The 20,445-nt window shown below is 41.5% G+C and overlaps 2 protein-coding genes across 3 annotated transcripts in view; one reads left to right on the top strand and one right to left on the bottom strand.

The window, feature by feature from the left end:
* JPH1 (junctophilin 1) overlaps positions 1-4,439 on the bottom strand; it is a 56,530-nt gene extending 52,091 nt beyond the window's left edge. Inside the window, exon 1 of one of the 2 annotated variants that reach the window (XM_087706938.1) lies at positions 3,905-4,439. In XM_087706938.1, coding sequence (XP_087563064.1) covers positions 3,905-4,283 — 379 coding nt within the window. In that variant the 5' untranslated portion in view covers positions 4,284-4,439. The remainder of the gene's footprint in view (positions 1-3,904) is intronic. The other variant, XM_014053128.2, reaches the window with a different exon arrangement.
* GDAP1 (ganglioside induced differentiation associated protein 1) overlaps positions 1-20,445 on the top strand; it is a 357,570-nt gene that overhangs the window by 323,092 nt on the left and 14,033 nt on the right. The window lies entirely within an intron of this gene.

Below are 20,445 nucleotides of genomic sequence, written 5' to 3'. Positions count from 1 at the left end.
CTTGTCAAAGAAAAATAATGAATGAAATAAATAAATATTTGAAACTTTTACTCAAATATATTCATCAGCAGTCCACAAGATCCAACTTTTGCATTTTTAAACGCAAGTATTTTAAGACAGCACCTGCAGACAATCACAAGCATGTACCTACAGAAATAATTTTAAGGAATTCAAGCATACATTTTGCCATCGGTATAAACTTTGCCAAACACAGTAAATATGAAAGCAAGATTTTCCTCAATAGTGGCAAACTACAAAAGGATTTGAACTTTCATTCTATATAATGGATTTTTTTGATAGTTTTTACAGTTAATATTGACATTGTTGAAATGTCAATATTGTACTTTTTGATGTGTGACTTAGATAAAATTATTATCCATAGGCATCACTGAAAATAATAATTTATACTTTCTACTAAATATTTCCCACAGATGAATCTCATATTTAACAGCACACAACAATAAAATAAACTCCTATATATAAGAGCCGTGGTGGCACAGTAGTTAAAATGCAGTCCAGAAGTTTGGCAGTTTGAATCTCACTGGCTCAAGTTTGACTTAGCCTTCCATTCTTCCGAGATTAGTAAAATGAGGACCCAGATTGTTGGGAGCAATATTCTGACTCTGTAAACTGCTTAGAGTGGGCTGTAAATCTCTCTAAAGCGGTATATAAATCTAGGTTCTATTACTATATAAAAACTTGGTAATTCAATACTGTAAATTATATTGCTTTGTAAGATTTTGTACAAAGTAATATATAAGATTGCAAAGACAGTGCTTTCAAAAAGTCTACAATGCTGGAAAAGTTAGAAGGAAAAAGAAACTACTACCAGCAAATGAGAGGGACACAATTACAGGGACAATGGACAGTGTCATGTACAAAATATATGTGGCCATTAAGAGTTAAAAACAACTTGATGGCATATAATCAATCAATCAATATTGAACTGGAAAATGACATTTAAGAACTAAGAAGTCATAATTCTCTGCCCATTTACTTGAAACAAGCCTTGTGAAATATATTGAGAAACTTAAGAGTAGGGCTGTGAGATACAAAGATTAAACATATTTTTAAATAATCTTAAACATTTCAAAGGAAAGCTTATCAATTACAGGATATATAGAATATAACTTAATTTGAAATTATGTTTATCACATGGTACATAGCTATAATCACCTGGATCATGGCTGAAAACTATGTACATATCTACATTTTCTGGGTCTTCCAAATCAGAAGCATTGATCCTTGGATATGAATGAAATAAAAGAATGGGCTGCAATGGCTCTTAAGTAAATGCTGTAAGAAGTTCACTACATATGTACACACTCACAAAAAGTACCATCTGGACAGCTATGTACCAGCAAACACACAGAGAACTGAGCTGTTAAGCTATAAATGGGTCTTTCATCTGAGTAAGAAGTTGCATAGCATTTGGTCATCACACAAGTCTGTACAGAGAGTGCCAAGACAGAATAAGATAGCTTTAAAAATACGTTTTTTTCTCTAAATAGATTTTGATATAAAGTATTGTGAAATAATTTGCAAAGTACATTTATTGTACGTTATTTATGCAATATTAATTGCCCACACAAAATAAATATTCCTGTTTTATTTACATATGTATTTTTATTTTGTCTTTCCTTAAGTGTGAGATGACTGTGAGATTAATACTCGTAACACACAACATTAGTAAAATATCTTTAGGTTAGAATATGTCAAGAATGGTTCTATAGCCTTCCATAAATGTTGTCACTGGAAACAAGCCAAACAGTGACTAGTGTTCAAACGACACAAATAGAGGGTGCCGTTGAAAGAATTATCTGAACAAGATGTACTCTCGCCTGAAGATGCTTGTTTGATATCCTTACAATGTTCACTTTGAAGTCAGAAGAAATTGAAATATTAATTGCAAACATTTTTTTTCTTCTAGAATAAAGTCATAGGATTAGGACTGGATATCATCATGCTGAAGAATATTGTTTTAGTCATATACCTAATATAAAATAATTATTTTAAAGAATTTTTATAATAAAAATATGCAAGATTCATTACAAGTAAGCCTACACAGAAACATTTTACATCAATTGCCGACATGCTAAAATTATCCTCAACTCTTAACAGGACAAAACATATGATAAGCTTATATTACATTTAACAAGGAACTAATTCATGATATCCAAGAGAACATTAAAGTACAACCCTATATCTAAATTCTGTATGTGTAAATGAAGATGAGAATTGTAATCCTTTTCACTAATATTGTCCTAATGTATCTAAATTCTGTATGTGTAAATGGAGAAGAGAATTGTAATCCTTTTCACTAATATTGTCCATGTCCTGCTGGATGAAACCTATCGTGGGAAAGGGATTGATACTATATACGATAAATTTATATTCTCCCTCTTAAATGTCATTTAATAGAAAAAGGGGGGGGGAACAAGAGACAGTCCTAAAGATTCCTAATTAAACCCTCCTTAATTCCAGATGTTAACCATATAGACTGATTTAAATTTTCTCCTACAACTAGATACCTGAAAAAATGTCTTGCATTCACAACTTCATATCTGTATGAAAAAAAAAAATCTTAAGCCATTTGATTTCAGACCCGAAAAACAGGGCCCTGTACACCCTGAGGTGTATTGAGAAAAGAACTGTAACCTAATTTATATTTCTGGATCTTCAGTATCTACATGGAACCGTTCAGTGAGAGCAGCTGAAATTTTACAGTCAACATGCTTATAAAACCTATATTACTTCTTTCAGTATAGCAGAAACAGTAAATCAATGTTTGAGAGTATTGTAATATACCATATTAAGGCAAGCTTGCTGAAAGTTAACTCTAGCAGGATAATCTTTGTGTTGTTAGTTGATTGGCTAGAAAGAACAGGCATTAAATTCCCATAAAATAAAATAATTTATTTTAACTTTGGTTGGCTTCATGGCTTCCATTTCTTTTACCCTTTTTTATATTTTCATTGAAATTGTATTGTTGATGGGTACAAATTTTTTAGTACTTATGCTAAAGGTAAATGCATAGTGGACAGCTCTGCTGTGTTATCTCATCCTAAAAAAGTTCTGTGGGTTGTGTGGACTGTACATCAAAGCTATTTTTATTAAAATCAATATGACTGTCAAAGTATGGCTTGTATTATCAATATTCTAGCAATTATAGCCAGAGCAATAAATTTCTCACAATAACAAGCAAATAAAAAATCTTCATATTCCTTACTAATGGCATTTCACTTTAAATTGGCGTATTTCTAAGGAAAATTAAGAACAAAAATATCAACTTTTGTAATTAACTGTGAGAAGATTTTGCACTTACAGTCCAGCAAATAACTCAGAAATTCTTTGGCAAGTCTTCCTGAGGATGACTTAAGTGAAATTCCAAACTGAAATCAGAGTAGCCACAGTTAGTTCTACTGATGGAAATACTGCCCAGGGAGAAAGTGGGATAAAGTACCTTGGAAATTCCTGGTAAATTTCTGGTTGATGTCAAGCGAATATTTTTGACTCTCAATCGTTTAACCATGGAAAAAAGTAAAATGATGCCGAAATACCTCTACCAAAGTGTAAAAGATCTGTGAATGATGCTCAGAACTGTTATTAAATCCCAGGCTTTGCTATCGTTTGAGTCCATTTGTATTTCTTCACAACTGCCTTATCGATTGACAAGTTTATTCCAGCAGGGAGTGTATAAAATATTTCTTTGCGAATTACAGGTCTACAAGAATTCATTTGAATGCGTTTACTCACAGTAGATGAGACTTTTCCCCCCTAAAAAAATAAAAAAAACTGAAAGCAAGAGAAACCAAACGCATTACCTGCTGAGCGCACCTTCACACTCTTGAGCCCCGCGGTTGCACACGCCCCCTAGCGGCCGCTCCTCAGCTCACCCACTCACCTCCGTCCCCGTAGGTCTCGACGCCGTAACCGTCCTGCAGCCCGTTGCTCCAGGTGCCCTCGTAGCGGGCAGGGCTGGTGAGGCTCTGGCGCACGCCGTAGCGGCCCTTGAAGCCATGCGACCACTCGCCCCGGTACATCCATTTGCCCTTCGTCTCCACGCCCAGCCCGTGGCGTTTGCCCTGCGCCCAATACCCGTGGTAGGTGTTGCCGCTGGGCCAGGTGTAAGTGCCCACCACCTCGAAGCCGTGCGCCCACGAGCCCGCGTACTCGCCCTGCCCTTTGGGCCCGGTGCAAATGCCGTGCCCGTGGGCTTTGCCGTCTTCCCAGCCGCCGCAATAGGTGCCGCCATCGTCGAAGTCGAACCTGCCGCCCGTCATTCAGGGGGAACGGGGCGCGGCCGGACCGAGATTACCCCTTCGCCACCTCGCGCTGCTGCTGCTGCTACCGCCGCCGCCGCGCGCTTCGTTCCCTGCCAAGGTGCCCGCGACAAATGCCGCGGCTCCGTCCCACTCAGCGATCTTCGCCTCGGCACTGACTCCCGCCCTCGGCGGCTCTGCTCCTCCCCTCCTTGCCCGTCCCCTCCTTCCGTCCTCAGCCCTGGCCGTCCGGCTCTACCCCGGGCGAAGGAAACGAGCAGGAGGCGCGGCGAGCGAGGCGGAGCCCGCAGGGGCAGGTGTCTCAGGAGGCGCGTGAGAAAAGGCTGGTTCCGGGAACTCGAAAGCAAAAGCTCCGCAGCCCCGGTCCCCGGAGTTGCCATCTGGCCTTAGGGAGGGCGAAGCTGTGTGTGTGTGGTGTGTGTGTGTGTGTGTGTGTGTGTGTGTGTTTTGTGTGTGTGTGTAAAAGAGAGGGGGCGAAGTCGGGAAATACGCTTGCGCAGTTTTTTCGCCATCTGAAACCCCCGGGGTGGATTGGCCCCTCCTGGGTATTTGGCCGTCTCAGAGCCCAGAGTTAGGAAACGTTTTGGCAAACCTCTTAGGCTTCTGTCTCTGAGCATGAGCAGAGCTCCTTCCCTTCCCTGCGTTTGTTTTTGAACAAGTCTTTCTTGGGGGGATGTTGCTTCGTTATTTCCAAAATTACGGTTTATAAGACTGAATTGCTTCGGATTGGGGATGAGATAGGGCGACTTTAATTCTCTGGATGCAGAAAAGGCGCAAAATATGCCTTCCTGAGCTGAGGTTGGCTATTGCTGGAAACTTTGCTAGGTGTTTGCTAGGTACTTGGAGTTATAGAATTGTACCATGTACATTCTTACAGTGTAGGATTAACAATCTCTCATGCACAAACATACATATGGATTCTACAAATGTATATACATTGTGTAGCTCATTCTTACTTCATTTTGCTCTATGTGGAGATCAAAGCGGACTTGTTTCAGGAAGGCAGAGTTACCCCTTTGAGTTGTTCGCCGCCCTGAGTCCCTCCTGGAGAAGGGCGGCATACAAATAAACCAAAAACTAAACTAAAAAACTAAACTCTGTTCTGTTCCTTGCACAGACACAAATTATTCAGGTCCATCCTGGGAATAAAGTTTTAAGGACATCTGCATCTGTAGAATGTTGAACTATTATGATACTTTTTAAAAATCTTAGTCTTGACAATCATTTCACCGCCCTTTCTACCTAGCCTACCTTTATAGTATTTTAGTGAGGATAATATCTGAAGAACTCATATGCTGCCACAACTTCTATAGATAAAGGCTCCCCTTGCACATATGTGCTAGTCATTCCTGACTGTAGGGGGCGGTGCTCATCTCCTTTTCAAAGCGGAAGAGCCGTCTCTGTGGTCATGTGGCTGGCATGACTAAACACCCAAAGGCATACGGAAACCTTCTCACCAAAAGTGGTTCCTATTTTTTCTACTTGCATTTTTACATGCTTTCGAATTGCTAGGTTGGCAGAAGCTGGAACATGGGAGCTCATTCTGTTAATGCAGTGCTCAGGATTCAAACCCCTGAACTGCCAACCTTTCTGATCGACAAACTTAGTGTGTTAGCCACTGAGCCACCTACAATTTCTATAGCTATAAGAAATAAAGCTGTGAGCATTGTCTCTGTCCAAATCTACTTTTAGCGCAAAAAGGGATGAAAAAATAGCAACAGGGTGGCTTCCACCAAATCTGAAAGGCAATAGAAATTAACAGGAAGGACAGAATTCCATATGTACAAGGCCTTTACTCCAATGGGTATGGCTTTTGGCCAACCCAAAATAAACAACTTGCTTTCCCAGGGGGACTTCCTTCCTGGAGCGTAAGGTTTTCTACAGAAGTCAGAGAAAACACAGCTTTGAAGTGGAATTTCTGCAGATGAGAAGGGTTGTCTAGTTAGAGTAATGGGTTATATAGAACAATGGAAGAATGTGGTTGAGGCAGTGGCTTGCCGAAAGGGAAAGTAGGAAGTAAGTTTGACACGCAAGGAGAAAAATAGAAATAAAAACTACAGGAAGAGGGCCTTGGGAGAAACAATAGAAAGATATGTAAGTTGTCATAGGAACCAGCAGGATTGTGCGTTTGGAGCGGGATGGCAAATACATGACAGATCCATAAGTGGAGTGACAATCAGATGGAATGTCCATCTGCCATCCCCAAGGAGAAATCAGGGGGTCCAGGGTGAAACTACAGCATGTAGAATGGAACAACAGGTGTATCTGTTAAGGCAGATACTGAAGAATAAGAATTAGTGCTGATGCCTGCCTTGACAGCAGAGCGAGTTGTAAGAAAATTCTCCATTCCAATCTTTGTGAAGTTACAGATAATTTTGAACTCTGGAAATATCCTCTATAGCATATACAGGTAGGCCTCGACTTATGACCACAATTGACGCCCACATTTCTATTGCTAAGCAAAACATTTGTTAAGTGAGTTTGCCCCTCTTTTATCTTTCTTACCACTGTTAAGCGAATCACTAGAGTTGTTAAGTTAATAAAAGGGTGGTTAAATGAATCTGGCTTCCCCATTGACTTTGCTTCTCAAAGTCAGCTCTCAAAAGGTGATCACATGACCCCATGGTGCTATATCTGTTCTGACCTAGGCTTCCCCAAAAAGCACGAAGCAAATTCCTGGTCCCGACAAAACCCCTTTTATTAAATGAATGTAAATTCCTCTCATTCACATTCAGCAAAGGCCTGGTAAACAGTCTTTCAAAGGTGAATTTATGACCACAAACCTTATCTAGCTTGGAAAGCTGCCATATAAATATTTTCCAAATGCAATGCTGTGCAAGGAAAGACTTGGCATAGAGTCTCTGCGATTCACGGAGAGATCTTCACATTCCTAAAATGAATGAATGAACGAACAAATTGTTTCCTGCACAAGCCCACTCCCTTTTCACTCCATAGGAAATACTATGGTAGGGGGCCATTAAACAACACCTGTCGGCTCCATAGGAAATACTATGGGAGGGGCCATTCACCGACACCTATTGGCTCCATAGGAAATACTATGGGAGGGGCCATTCACTGACACCTATCGGCTCCATAGGAAATACTATGGGAGGGGCCATTCACCGACCACCTGTGGCTTTACTCCCAAGTTGACCCTGATTTCCTAGCTGTTGTTTTCTTGTGGCAGCTCAGAGCATGCGCACACTGGGAACAGGCTCCAGCTGTTCCTCTGCCTCACTGCTATCTAATTCCGAAGGCAGCTGAGAACTGCCAGACAGCCTTGGCCCAATTTCTGCCTACAATGCAAAGCCCTCGTCTGAGCCTTCCCCAGCCTCCAGGACTGGCCCATGTTCCTCCCCAACCTCCTCACTGCCCAACTGCTGCCAGCTGTGCTGGCTGCTGGTGGGCCACAACAACATCATAAATATGAGTCAGTTGCCAAGTCTTTGAATTTTAATCATGTGACCATTGACATACTGCAATGGTCATAAGTGTGAAAAACGGTCATAAGTCACTTTTCTTAATGCCATTATAACTTTGAACAGTCACTAAATGACCTGTTGTAAGTCGAGGACTACCTGTGTTTCTGATAAGCATAATATTTACTGGGATTTTCTGAAGAAATAATGTCACAGAAGTTAAACTGGGAAGATATATCTAAACAGCAGTGCAATTCTTGGTTTTCTTGCAGGTGAATTTTGGGCCAATTCTGATATATGTATTTATCAGTTATTTTATGTACATCATAGTTTTCCATAGCTGACAATGAATAGGATGAATAAGTTACCAGAGCAGGCTGAAAAGAGATGCTTAGGATTGAAGACTTCAAACTCACTATTTGGATTCAGAGGTTATAGTAATGTACTAATGGTAATTCTTTTTATAAAAACCTTTAAAAAGAAGGAATTGATTGGTAGGAAAAAATATCACATTTTTGAGATGCATAAGAATATAGATTAAGTTGCAACTATTTCCACAGTGCTGGTGTTTAATTTTATCCAGTCCTAATTTACATTAACTTGCCTATGCATGTTTTTCAGTGGTTATTTTTATCACCTCTGTATTGCAGTTGGTGTATTATTTGAATGCCCACTTTCTTCTTATGAAGCTCAAGCAATGACTTTGGTTCTTTTATTCTCACAAAAATCCTGTGAGGTGAGTGTGAGTGAGCAATGGGAATTGATTCAAAATTACTCAGGAAATATTACAATTTAATTGGTATAGAGACAAGATTGACAACCCCAGTCAAGATAGTTCCCAGCATTCTTCCCATTAGCCACAATTTAGCAACATCTGGTGTATCATCAGTTTTCTATTCTTGTTATAACTAGCAATACATTACATGGATTCGTGGTGGTTCTTTCTTGGCACCATATGTTTCTCCAATTAAAGTGTAAACACACACACACACGTACACACACCCTTCACAGTATCATGTCTCCCTGCAGTCTTCTCTTCTGAAAGCTAAACATGTCCAAAGGTGCTTTTTCAAGAGGCAACTGGACTTTCTGGTTTTTTTCTTTGAAGACATTTCACTTCTCATCCAAGAAGCAAAACATCTTCAAAGGAAAATCAGAAAGTCCAGTTGCTTCTTGAAAAAGCACCTTTGGGACAGCCATGACCTGGATGACTGAGAATTTCCATAGACATTTAAACATATCCAACTTCTTAATTGTTTCTTGCAGAGCCTGGTTTTCAGACATTTTACCATCCTGTTAGATTTCTGAACCCATTCCACTTTCTTCATGTTCCTTTTAAAATACAGGTAGTCCTATTTAGTGAGTGTCTCGTTTAGCAACTGTTCATGTGTAGTTACGGCAATGATAAAAAAAATAACTTTAAAAGAAATCCTCACATTTATTGGCTTTTGCAAGTCTGTAAAGCAAAGGAAAACTGAAGTAAGATCATAAATACAGTTGCAGCTTCATTTAGCAACCACTTTTCTTAATGACCAATTTGCAGGTCCCAATTGTGTCACTAATCAAGGACTTCCTGTATAATGTTCAGAAGTGTACATAGTGTTCCAAGCATGGTGTAATTTCTGCTGAGTATTGGGAAATTATCATCTCCCATAATCTAAATAACATGCTTCTGTTAATGTAAATTGTTTTATATATTTTGTCTGAAAACAAAAGCAGGTGATAACTAATGTTTTCTACATCAGCCTTGAACATGGAAAGCCCTGAAATTTAGAAAATAATATGTTGCTTGTAACTAAATATGGCAATCTCACAGATTCCAACATTAATAAGCTGTAGCTTTCTTGTATAAAATGGATACCTGTGGCCGGCCTGCCTGCCTGCCTGCCTGCCTGCCTGCCTGCCTGCCTGCCTGCCTCTATCTAGATCTATCTATCTATCTCCTCTAGATCTATCTATCTATCTATCTATCTATCTATCTATCTATCTATCTATCTATCATCTATCATCTATCATCTATCTTCTGATAGGGATACAGGGGTGCAGAGATTTTGCCATATTTGGAGCATCTTGTGAGCTTGCATTCTGTGACACTAGCATGCTGATGCTTGCTTTATACAGTCTGCTACATTTGCTAGCCAGCCAAGATATGGTAGGTGATGATAAGCCAATGCAGCTTTGAACTTGTATGAACCAATACATGAGATTAACTGTATTTTATAAAACAGGCTGGGAGAGGAATAGGTGTAGGTATAACATGTCTAAATATAAGAGTAGCACATTGCTGTACAGTTATTGCCACATCAGATTGAACTACATTGTAATTGAGATACTTTAAAAAAAAAAGCCTGATGCATGCAAGCCGTATTTCTTTGAGTAAACTGTACATTTTATTTCATTCTCTCCTGTGGGCTGTGAGTGTTGAAAGACGAAGGGGCAGGCAATGTGCTTCTGCTGCCAAGAGAGCAGAGGCAGCAACTTGCTGCCTCAGAATAGCAACAGCCATAAATATGGTCATGCTACTCCTCCACTTGGAGATCCAGATCACATTCCCGGTATCCAATGGGGCCATTGGCTGCCAGGCATGCAGAGTCTTTGATAAAACAGTTGCAAATGGAACTGTGGTTAAGAGAAGCTTAACTGCCCTGCCAGCCAAGTTGACATCAAGCAAAACAGGAGGTTGATGCCTCTGGAGCACAAAGTGCTGTGGGCTGTTTGGTGCTAGGTATTACGGGAGCAGCTGACTCAGGGTTTCGGAGACAGAGTATCTTTGACATGAGAGCTGGCTGTTATTTGTGGTCTTGACAGCAACGTGTCTCTCCTTGCATAATGCAAAATGGAAGAGCAAGACCATGGTATTTCTGAGTTAGAATTCCTTTCAAGAGTATCTAAAACAACCTTTGGAGAAAGTGAATCTCATACCATACCATGCCACAAAAATCCGGGCGAGTAGTAGTTATTGTTTGGCTGCTACTTAGGGATCGTCTGGATTTTTTTCAGCCAATGTGCAGCAGACCTACTGAAGGCATAGGCCTACTAATACGTAATGAATGAGTTAAAATTCTATTGTAGCACTGTAATTGTATTTCTGATTAATTGTAACTTTTCTTTAAAGAAGAAACTAATACTAGGTGCCCATATTTTTCGCCATGGTTTCAGATTGCTCACAAATGCTCATTCACAAATCCTAAGAAACACACACACACACAGACAATATGTGTGTGTGTGTGTGTGTGTGTGTGTGTGTGTGTAATAACAACATAATGTTCCTTTTTAAAAAACAATCATCATTAAAAATATTAACTCTTCTTTGATTTTATTTTTCCTAAAAAGTAAAGTACTGTATTTTTCGGAGTATAAGATGCACCCCCCCAAAAGGGTGAAAATCTGGGTGCGTCTTATACACTGAATACAGTATTTTTCGCTTCCTTCACAAAATGGACTGTCAGGTGCTACTTCATTTAATAATCAGGAAAGAAACCACTCAACTCCATTTGCTTGAAATTAAGTGTACTTTTACTAATTACAAACGAATAGTAGCGAAGCAAAGCTGAATCTGGTTAATTAGGCGTGAAAGCAAAGAATAACATGCATAGTTCAATCCCCTCCCCTTGGCACCTCAGTCCATAGTCCAATTATAATTCACCCAACTGTCAGGTGGGAGATATCTTCAAAAAACATCACCAGGATGGAATGCTGGACAGTTAACCTTGGCGGGAAACTCCCTCCACATGCTCAGTGAAATGGTCAGGCCAGCGTCTAGAATCTTCCTCCAGCACATAATGATTCCCCTCCCAAATACCATGCCCCCCTCCCCGTTTCAATGGCAGCCGAAGCAGCAGAAAAGCAGAGGCTGACATCCGGCCCTCCTCCAGAAAAGGGCGGAGAGAGAGTAACCCTCCTTCCTTCAGCCCAACACTCTCGCTGGCATCCAGGCCAGACAAGAGGGACTGCAGAGGGTCTCCTAGAGTCTAGGGCAGCGAGTCATTTGATGGGAAAGTTGCCTCTTGGAAGGAATGACCCGGATTGGCTTCCGCTTTCAATGTGCCGCCCAAAGACTGAACGGAGAAGCAAAGAAGTAGGAGAAATGAAGCAGGAGCCAATCCGGGTCATTCCTTCCAAGAGGCAACTTTCCCATTGAATGACTCGCTGCCCTAGACTCGAGGAGACCCTCTGCAGTCCCTCTCATCTGGCCGGGATGCCAGCGAGAGTGTTGGGCTGAAGGAAGGAGGGATACTCTCTCTCTCTCTCTCTCTCTCTCTCTCTCTCTCTCTCTCTCTCTCTCTCTCCCTCCCTCCCTCCCTCCCTCCCTCCCTCTCTCCTTCTCTGGCAAATCTGAGCAGCTGCTGAGGGGACATTGCTCCTTCCACGGGGCTATTGGACGGGCCACCGCCTGGAGCAACCCCTGGGGCTTACCCGGAGGGTGTTTAGCCGCAGCACAAACTGGACAGCTTGCTACATAAGCCTCAATGTCTTTTTCAGTGATGGCCACCAAAATTGCCTCTTAACGAGGTGCAGGGTCTTAACGAACCCGAAGTGTCCAGTCATCCAGGAGTCATGAGCCTGTTGAAGCCCAATGGACCTAATGGACACAGGGATGTATAACTTTGCTCCAATCCAAGCCAATCCATCTTTTATAGTGCATTCATCCCTGTGTTGCTGAAACCAGTCATCCTCAATAAGGGCCTTTTTTAGGTTAGATAGAAAGTCCTCAGTGACTTCCAATTTGGAAGTTGTTTGACTTCTAGTAACAACAGGAGCAGCTAGGCTTTTTGTGGGAATGACAGGCTGGACAACACTGAGCTTTGAACAGTTGTACTGAGGGAGTCTGGACAAAGCATCAGCCATAAAATGTTTCCCTCCCGGAATGTATTTCAAGGTAAAATTGAATATATTGAAATACTGAGCCCAGCACATCTGCTTAGGAGAGAGTTTTCTGGGGGTTCTCAATGCCTCCAAGTTTTTATGGTCAGTCCACACCTCGAAAGAGTGCTTGGCGCCCTCTAGAAAATGGCACTAAGTTGATAAAGCCAACGAACCGCAAAAGCCTCCTTCTCCCAAATAGCCCAACGTCTTTCTGTGTCGGTCAGTTTGCGAGAGGTGTAAGCGCAGGGTTGCAATTTACCTTGGCTATTTGCTTGAAGTAGTATAGCTCCCAATCTCACATCACTGGCGTCAGCCTGGACCACAAAAGGTGCGTCCATGTCAGGGTGCTTGAGGACCGGTTCCTTCGCAAAGAGGCGTTTCAACTTCTCGAAAGCAGCCTGACAGTCCATAGTCCAGTCCAATGGTTTGCTAGGTTTAGCCTTAGCCCCTCCCTTCGATTTAAGGAGGTTAGTTATAGGGAGAGCTATCTTAGCGAAGGAGGGAATAAACTGACGATAGAAGTTAGCAAATCCCAAAAATCTCTGTAACTGCTTACGTGTACGTGGGGCCTCCCACTCGGTGACAGCCCTGACCTTAGCGGGGTCCATTTCTATCCCCTTGTGGGAGATCTGATAGCCCAGGTAATCAACTTTTTCCTGATGAAATTCGCACTTGGACAACTTGGCGTACAGTTCTGCTGCTCGGAGTTTCTTCAGAACTGTGCGAACAAGCTTTACATGTTCTTCACTTCCATGTAAATAAGGATATTGTCTAAATAGACCATTACGCCTTTGTAAAGATGGTCATGTAAAACCTCATTAATTAATTGCATGAAGACAGCTGGCGCCCCCTGGAGGCCAAATGGCATTACTCGAAATTGTAAGCAACCAAGAGGGCAGTTGAAAGCAGTTTTCCATTCGTCTCCCTCTTTAATTCTGACCCTATAGTACGCTTCCCTTAGGTCCAATTTAGTGAAAATCCGGCCCTTCCCCAGTTGGGCCAGCATGTCCTTCATCAGTGGTAAGGGATAGAGATTCTGAGCAGAGATGCAGTTCAGATTTTTGAAATTAACACATAATCTGAAGGAGCCATCTTTCTTTTCTCTGAACAATACTGGCGCCGCTACCTTGGGCCTTGCTGGTTCAATGAATCCCCTTTCCAAGTTTTTATCAATGAATTTCCTCATTTCCTCCATCTCTCTAGGGGTCATATATTTGGGGCTTTGGAAGCTTTACTCCAGGTAAAATATCAATGGTGCAATCTGTGGGTCTCTGAGGGGGTAATTTATCAGAAGATTTTTCACTAAAAACATCCTTGAGGTCCCAATATTCCCTTGGAATTCTTTCCTCCCCCTCAATTTTCTCCTGCCCCCTGGCTGCCAGTGTGGGGGTAGTAGTATAAGAGTCTGGAGCTTCAACTTTCCCCTCAGGGGATGTGGCTGTCCGAATTCACCACCACCCCTCTCTCCAGTTAATGCATGGGTTCCATCTACGGAGCCAGGGGAGTCCTAAAATAAGGTCCATCCCAGGCGCTACAATAAAAGTTATTATTTCTTGGTGGGTACCCATCCACATCTCGATGGGTTCAGTGGAAAAATGAGCAGGACCGCCCCCCGCAATAGAGCCATCTATTTGGCAAAAAGCAATAGGGATTTTTTAAAGTTTTTAGTTTCAAGTCCAGCTTCTCAACCATTTCAGGGCTTATCATGCAACAGGAACACCCAGAATCTAATAGAGCCATAAGTTTTTCTTTTTCACCAGAAGAGGGCACTCTAAGCTCAACTGGAATAAGCATTGGGCCAGAGCGCGAACTTACCAAGCGATGAGAATCCTCATCATCACTGTCGTCAGAAGAGCTGGGACTTCCGTTTCACCCCTCCTCTGGCTCGAAGCGTCGAGAAACATCTTCCCCAGCAAAGGCGGCCTCTCTTCTCTTGCCTGGAGGCTTCTCATGTTTCCTCTCCCTCCGGGGGAGTGGAGTGGAGTGGGTCAGCTTCACTCAGCAATTCACAGCATGATGCCCCTTCTTTCCACAGCGGAAACAAGTGGAGGGCTTGAGCTTGCTTGCAAAACCTCCCCTACCCCCTTTTTCACTCCTTGGGAGGTTTTTTTTTAGGGGGGATGGAGGGGATTTCTCAACTTCTCCCTCATCCATGCAATGAAGCCTGGTTAAGTCCAGCTCAATATCTGCAGCACTCTCATACCAAGTCTCCAAACGGCGGGGAATGCACCTGTTTATGCATTGTTGGTAAGCATCTTTATTCAAGCCATCAGCGAATCGATCCAGCAAGGCCTCTTCCGACCATCCCCTCATATAGGCCGACAACTCCCGGAATTCCTGCACATATTCAGGCACAGTTTTCTTTCCCTGTCTGAGGGTCATAAATTTTAATCTGGCTCGACGCTTGGTCAGAGGGTCGTCAAACCTTCTCCTCATTGCTGCCATAAAGTCATCAAAATTCCTCAAGAGAGGGGGGTTACTATTATGTAACCTGACCATCCAGTTGGCTGCTTTCTTCTCCAAAGCCATTAACACTATTCTCACTTTAGATTCATCAGTAACCAAATCAGGCCCATATATTTCCATATAATTCCAGACCTGAATAATAAACAACCCGAGGCCGCTGGGTTCTCCATCATATTTTACGCTTAAGGCTGGGACCTTAGCCATCCAGCGTCGCCTGCCCCCCCTGCTCTCTGAATGTCTCTAGCTGCAGGGGGGGAGGTCGGTGCTGGGTTTTCTTGCGCACATCCCCCTTCAGCCCCTCCAGTCTCCCTTAAGCTATGCAGCGGGTACCTTTTTTCCAGTTCCTCTGCTGGTTCCCCTTCCACAGCTCTCTCTCAAATCCGGTGTTCACTCCATGCCTCCTCGAGGAGTCTCATGGCTTGAGACATTTTGTAGTCTTCCTCTCCAGAGCCACTCCAGTCAGCAGCTGGGGTTTTTCTTGGCCTCCTTCTCGTGACTCCAGTTTGTAATTCCTCAGGTTCCTCTTTCTGTCCCACACCCCAAGTCCATCTGGGTCGAACAGCAGGTTCTTCCACTCTCAGGTCAGCTAGCATTTCTGTTAAAGATGGTGCTGCCGTTGCACCCATGTCTTCTTCCTGGTCGCTTTCATGTAAAGACATTTTTCTTTTCCTTCTATGAGGGCACCCTCCTCAGAAATTGTTCGCTCTAGGTTGGGTGCGAGGTGAGATTCAGCTTATTGTCAGGTGCTACTTCATTTAATAATCAAGAAAGAAACCACTCAACTCCATTTGCTTGAAATTAAGTGTACTTTTACTAATTACAAACAAATAGTAGTGAAGCAAAGCTGAATCTGGTTAATTAGGCGCGAAAGCAAAGAATATATATCATGTATAGTTCAATCCCCTCCCCTTGGCACACCAGTCCATAGTCCAATTATAATTCACCCAACTGTCAGGTGGGAGATATCTTCAAAAAACATCACCAGGATGAAATGCTGGACAGTTAACCTTGGCGGGAAACTCCCTTCCTCCACATGCGCAGTGAGATGGTCAGGCCAGCATCTAGAATCTTCCTCCAGCACATAATGATTCCCTTCCCAAATACCATGCCCCCCCTCCCCGTTTCAATGGCAGCCAAAGCAGCAGCAAAGCAGAGGCTGACATGGATGTACAGAGGCCTGCAAAGTGCTCATGGGGGCTGGGGAGGGCAAAAACTAGTGAAAAACAACCCCCCTAAAGGCTATGCATTCCACTTTCTTTGGCAAAAAACGGGCTTGTTTTTGCTTGTTTTTGCCCCAGCCGCCAGGAGCTTTGCAGGCCTCTCAAACTTTCTGCATGTCCCATTTGTCACAAAAAATAAGGTGTGCAGAGGGTTTGGGAGGCCTGCAGAGTGCAAAAACTATTTTTAAAAAATTACCTCTTCAAAATCTTGGTGCGTCTTATACTCCGGTGCGTTTTATTCTCCAAAAAATACGGTACATTATCCAAACCTTCCCCCCAGAGCTAAGCTATTTCTTACTTAGCTAACATTGAATCTATACTATACAGAATGAATCAATCAAATTAAAATAATTAAACTGATTTTTTGAAATTTTCAATTAATATTAAAATTTTTGTCCTAACCAGAAGTGGGAATCGTCTTTGTAGCTAGAGAAATGAATTTTCCCCCCTGCAGGATTTCCAGAGAGGCTCTGTGCCAGTACAAGGAGGCATTCTTAAGTTCTGACTCCACCTATTTTAGCCCTGCTCCAGCCCTGTTTAGAACTGGCATTGTTCAAGTTCAAACGTTTTGGAAGGCATTCCAAATACTCCGGTCTAGTTGCTGCCAGGGGAGATATTTGGGGTAGGTAGAGGAGAGTGACTTCAGAGCCTTCTGAGAGCAGGGCCCTTTCCTTCCATGCTCTGACTTTTCATTTAAGAGGTGCTATTTCTGGACAGGATACTAATCCACTGGGCAAACTTTCATTTTTTTCCCAATTGAAAAACGAGAGCACAAGGATCAGAGGTGTTGTTTCACCTTTCTTAAAACTTACTACGATAGCATTGTGGGATAGCCTTGCTTTAAAAATCTATCCGGTTCTTTTGCAGGAAATGGTGGTAAATTGAGCCTCTTTTAATAGCTGTCAACAATCTTAGGTCTAAAGAAAGTTTTTAAATTTCTCGGCAACTTAAAATCAAGTTTGACTTACCTCAGAACACTTGGTAAAATGATAATCTGCATTAGTCATCCGTGGGTTGAAGCATGGTATATGAAAAATATTTCTCCCAATTCATATCTGGGTAGAATAGGTCTTTAAAAAAAAAGCATTTTGAATTCTTTGCTGTCCCACCACACAATTTTTGCTTGAATTTAAAGTACCTTATATAATTGTGTCCGGCATGTACATATTCAGCAATTTTGCTTTTAAATATTGAAGCTTTAGTATATTCAGTGTGTTTTATGTGGAAAAACTATCACTCTGCCGCGAAAGTTTGTTTCTCTCTGTGTTATATCATGATATACGGGTTCTGGGAAAGGAGTATTTATAATAAATCTTGATCTTAAGGAGAAAGAGAACATTTTTATTTTATGCATTATTATGTCTAATTTGGGGAGAATGTTGTTTTGTAATTTCGATACACAATTAAAATTAATCCACGATCACAAATATCCCTAAAGTAGCTAAAACACACATGATAGATGAGATATAATCCAAGCTGTTAATGTGACAAGGAGGGATGCTTTACTCCACCATAAAATTCATACTGAGGCAATGCCTTTATAAACCCAATTCATGGGTTTTTTTTAATGGGAAGGTTATAAGTGTCCATCATTTTTCATCATGTAACATTATTAAAGAGAACAAGAGAGAGAAAAACAGTGAGAAGTAAACTTGGCAGATGTTCCAAATAGACTGGCAGAGTTTGCAGCCACAGCTGGAGTACATACATTTCCTACCATCGTGTAAATCAGGTTTTGTGAAGTGAAAAGGTAGGGTGAGGTTATACCAAGAAAGTAACTAAAATTTGCCCTCATTTTTGGAACCATGCTAAGTACTCCTGTTGGCTTAATTCTCTTTCCAAAAAAATCGATGCAGTTTATTGAAAATTAGCTTTGGTCGGATTGCTTGTCCTCCAGTTCCCTCTAGTTGCCGTGTTCATGGTTGACTGCTATCGATTTTGTAGCCAAACCAGTATCACCCATGCCTGACAAGGAAGCAAACAAAATAACCAACAACTTTATGAAAGGAACTTAGGGAGGCAGGGAATCTGCCCCCATGGAAAAGTAGTGCAATCAGAACTTGTGACTGAACTGCCTAATATTCTACGACTTCACATCTCTTTTTTCCCCCTGCCCCTGCTGATAATTCATGCTTGTTCACCGGTAATGCTGTTTTATCTCTGCTAGCAAATGCAATCAAAGCTGAACATTTGAAAAAAACATGAACAAAATCAATAGCTGAAGGGGAGCAGAGACATATGCATACCATAGGAAATTAGGAGACCCAGTGTGCAGTTGTCCCATCTTTGAAAGGCTAAAAAATTATATTCTGGAAATGAAATGTGCCAGAACAATATATTTGATGCATGAAATTTATGTAGAAAGGAAGATAAAATACTTAATTTTGCTGGAAGCAGGATTATTATCTGCTAAAGGAATATCATACAGTTGGTAAAAGTTTTTGTTGCTGTTGCTGTTAAATTGTTGTCAGAAATAGCAGAAAAATTCCTCTACATTCTTCCTAAACTTCTATATAGGTTATTTTTCATTCAGTTTCCATAGTTCACAACCATTTGTACATAGTTTTTCCATTTGTATAAGCAAAAATGACAGATTAACATTGGTGGGTCTCACTAGTCAGATTAGTTTTAATTTTGTTTCCTCCAACAACATATCTAGAACGAAATTCAGCCAGAATCTAAAACATTGCTTTATAATCAATATTAGGGTGAAATGAAATGGAAACAAAAATAAAGCATTTTATATACTGAAAGTATTTCATATTATATACTTAAGTACTTTTATTCCAAGTATTCTAACAGTAGGTTTGAAAAAAAAATCTGCCTCTATTTCTCTCTCTCCTCTTTTAATTAAAAAAAAATGACCCACATTTTGTACTAGTAATCAGATATGAGTCTCAACCCACAGAGGCAACAGATCAAAATCTGAGATGTTCCAGTTTTACATATCTCTCTCATATTGCCGACATAACAAAACCTTACGTGACTTGTACAGATTACAAAGCAAATGAGTAAAGGCTTTGTAATAATGTTGAACCGTTGCCTAGTTCTAGTCATAAAACTTGTGAACCCATGACTAATTATCATGGAATGCAATGGATATGTTAATTTAGATTACTTGTAGTAGTGATAGACAGACTTTTATGGGTTTGAGGGAAAGGGCAGGAATAAGCAAATGAATGAATCCCAATACTCCTTTTTCATGTTTATTGGTTGAATTCAGCAGCCAGTTGGGAGGTTCTTAAAATAAAGAAAAAGTCTTTGATCTATGGTGGACTTTATGAAAATATCCAAGTAATTTGCTTTCCTTCCTTCCTTCTGTTTCTCTCTCTCTCCTCCTGTTATTTTCCCCACAGCAACGCTGCCAGTAGGGTTAGACAGAGTGATTAGCTCAATTATATCCAGCTAGCTTTTACATTTAAGGCAGGACTAGAACTCACAATCTCTTGGTTTCCAGGTCTGGTGCCTTACCCACTGGACCAAACTGACTTTAATATGCAAGTGGCTTGCCATTTTCTAGTCCAGAAGCAGTGAAGCATGCTTTATAACAGAAGGGAGATTCATTTGGAGGAAATACAGACCCTATACCAATGATGGTTAACCTTTTTGGCACTGAGTGCCAAAACTGGAGCGTGCGCATGAGCGGCAGAATTAGGAAGAGAGCAGCTGGCCAGCTCTTCCAGGTTTTGTTGCGCACACATTCGCTGCCAGTTGCTGTCTTCCGGGTTCTGGCATGTGCATACATGCCGGCCAGTTGGTCAACAGCTGGCCAGTGTACATGTGTGTGATGCAACCCGGAAGAGCAGCTAGCGACAGCACAAGTGCCCACAGAGAGGGCTCTGTGTGCCACTTCTGGCACAAGTGCCATAGGTTCGCCATCACAGCCCTATACATTATTAATAATAGCAAAACCTAAAACCTAGCTAGCTACATGCTACCAGGAAAGTCCTAGACCTAGAGCATGTAGTGAGGGAGAGAGGCAGAAGACTGATCTCAAATTAGCAGTCTCTTAGACAAACAACAGGGAGGGTGAAAGACAAGAAACACAGAGTTTAACCCTTAACTATTTACTACTACTGAGTACTGCCCTCTTGTGGTCAGATGGTCTGACATACTAAAAAATAAGTGCCATTGAATTTGGACCTCCAGTATGTTTATCTTCTTAGTCTAATCTACAGTAGATTAATCTAC

The sequence above is a fragment of the Thamnophis sirtalis genome, unplaced genomic scaffold (assembly GCF_051295495.1).
Source record: "Thamnophis sirtalis isolate CommonGarterSnake01/CBP01778 unplaced genomic scaffold, rThaSir2_p1.2 scaffold_2, whole genome shotgun sequence".
Classification (NCBI taxonomy): Eukaryota; Metazoa; Chordata; class Lepidosauria; order Squamata; family Natricidae; genus Thamnophis; species Thamnophis sirtalis.
Note: the sequence above shows the minus strand (reverse complement) of the source record. Positions and strands in the feature narration are given on the sequence as shown.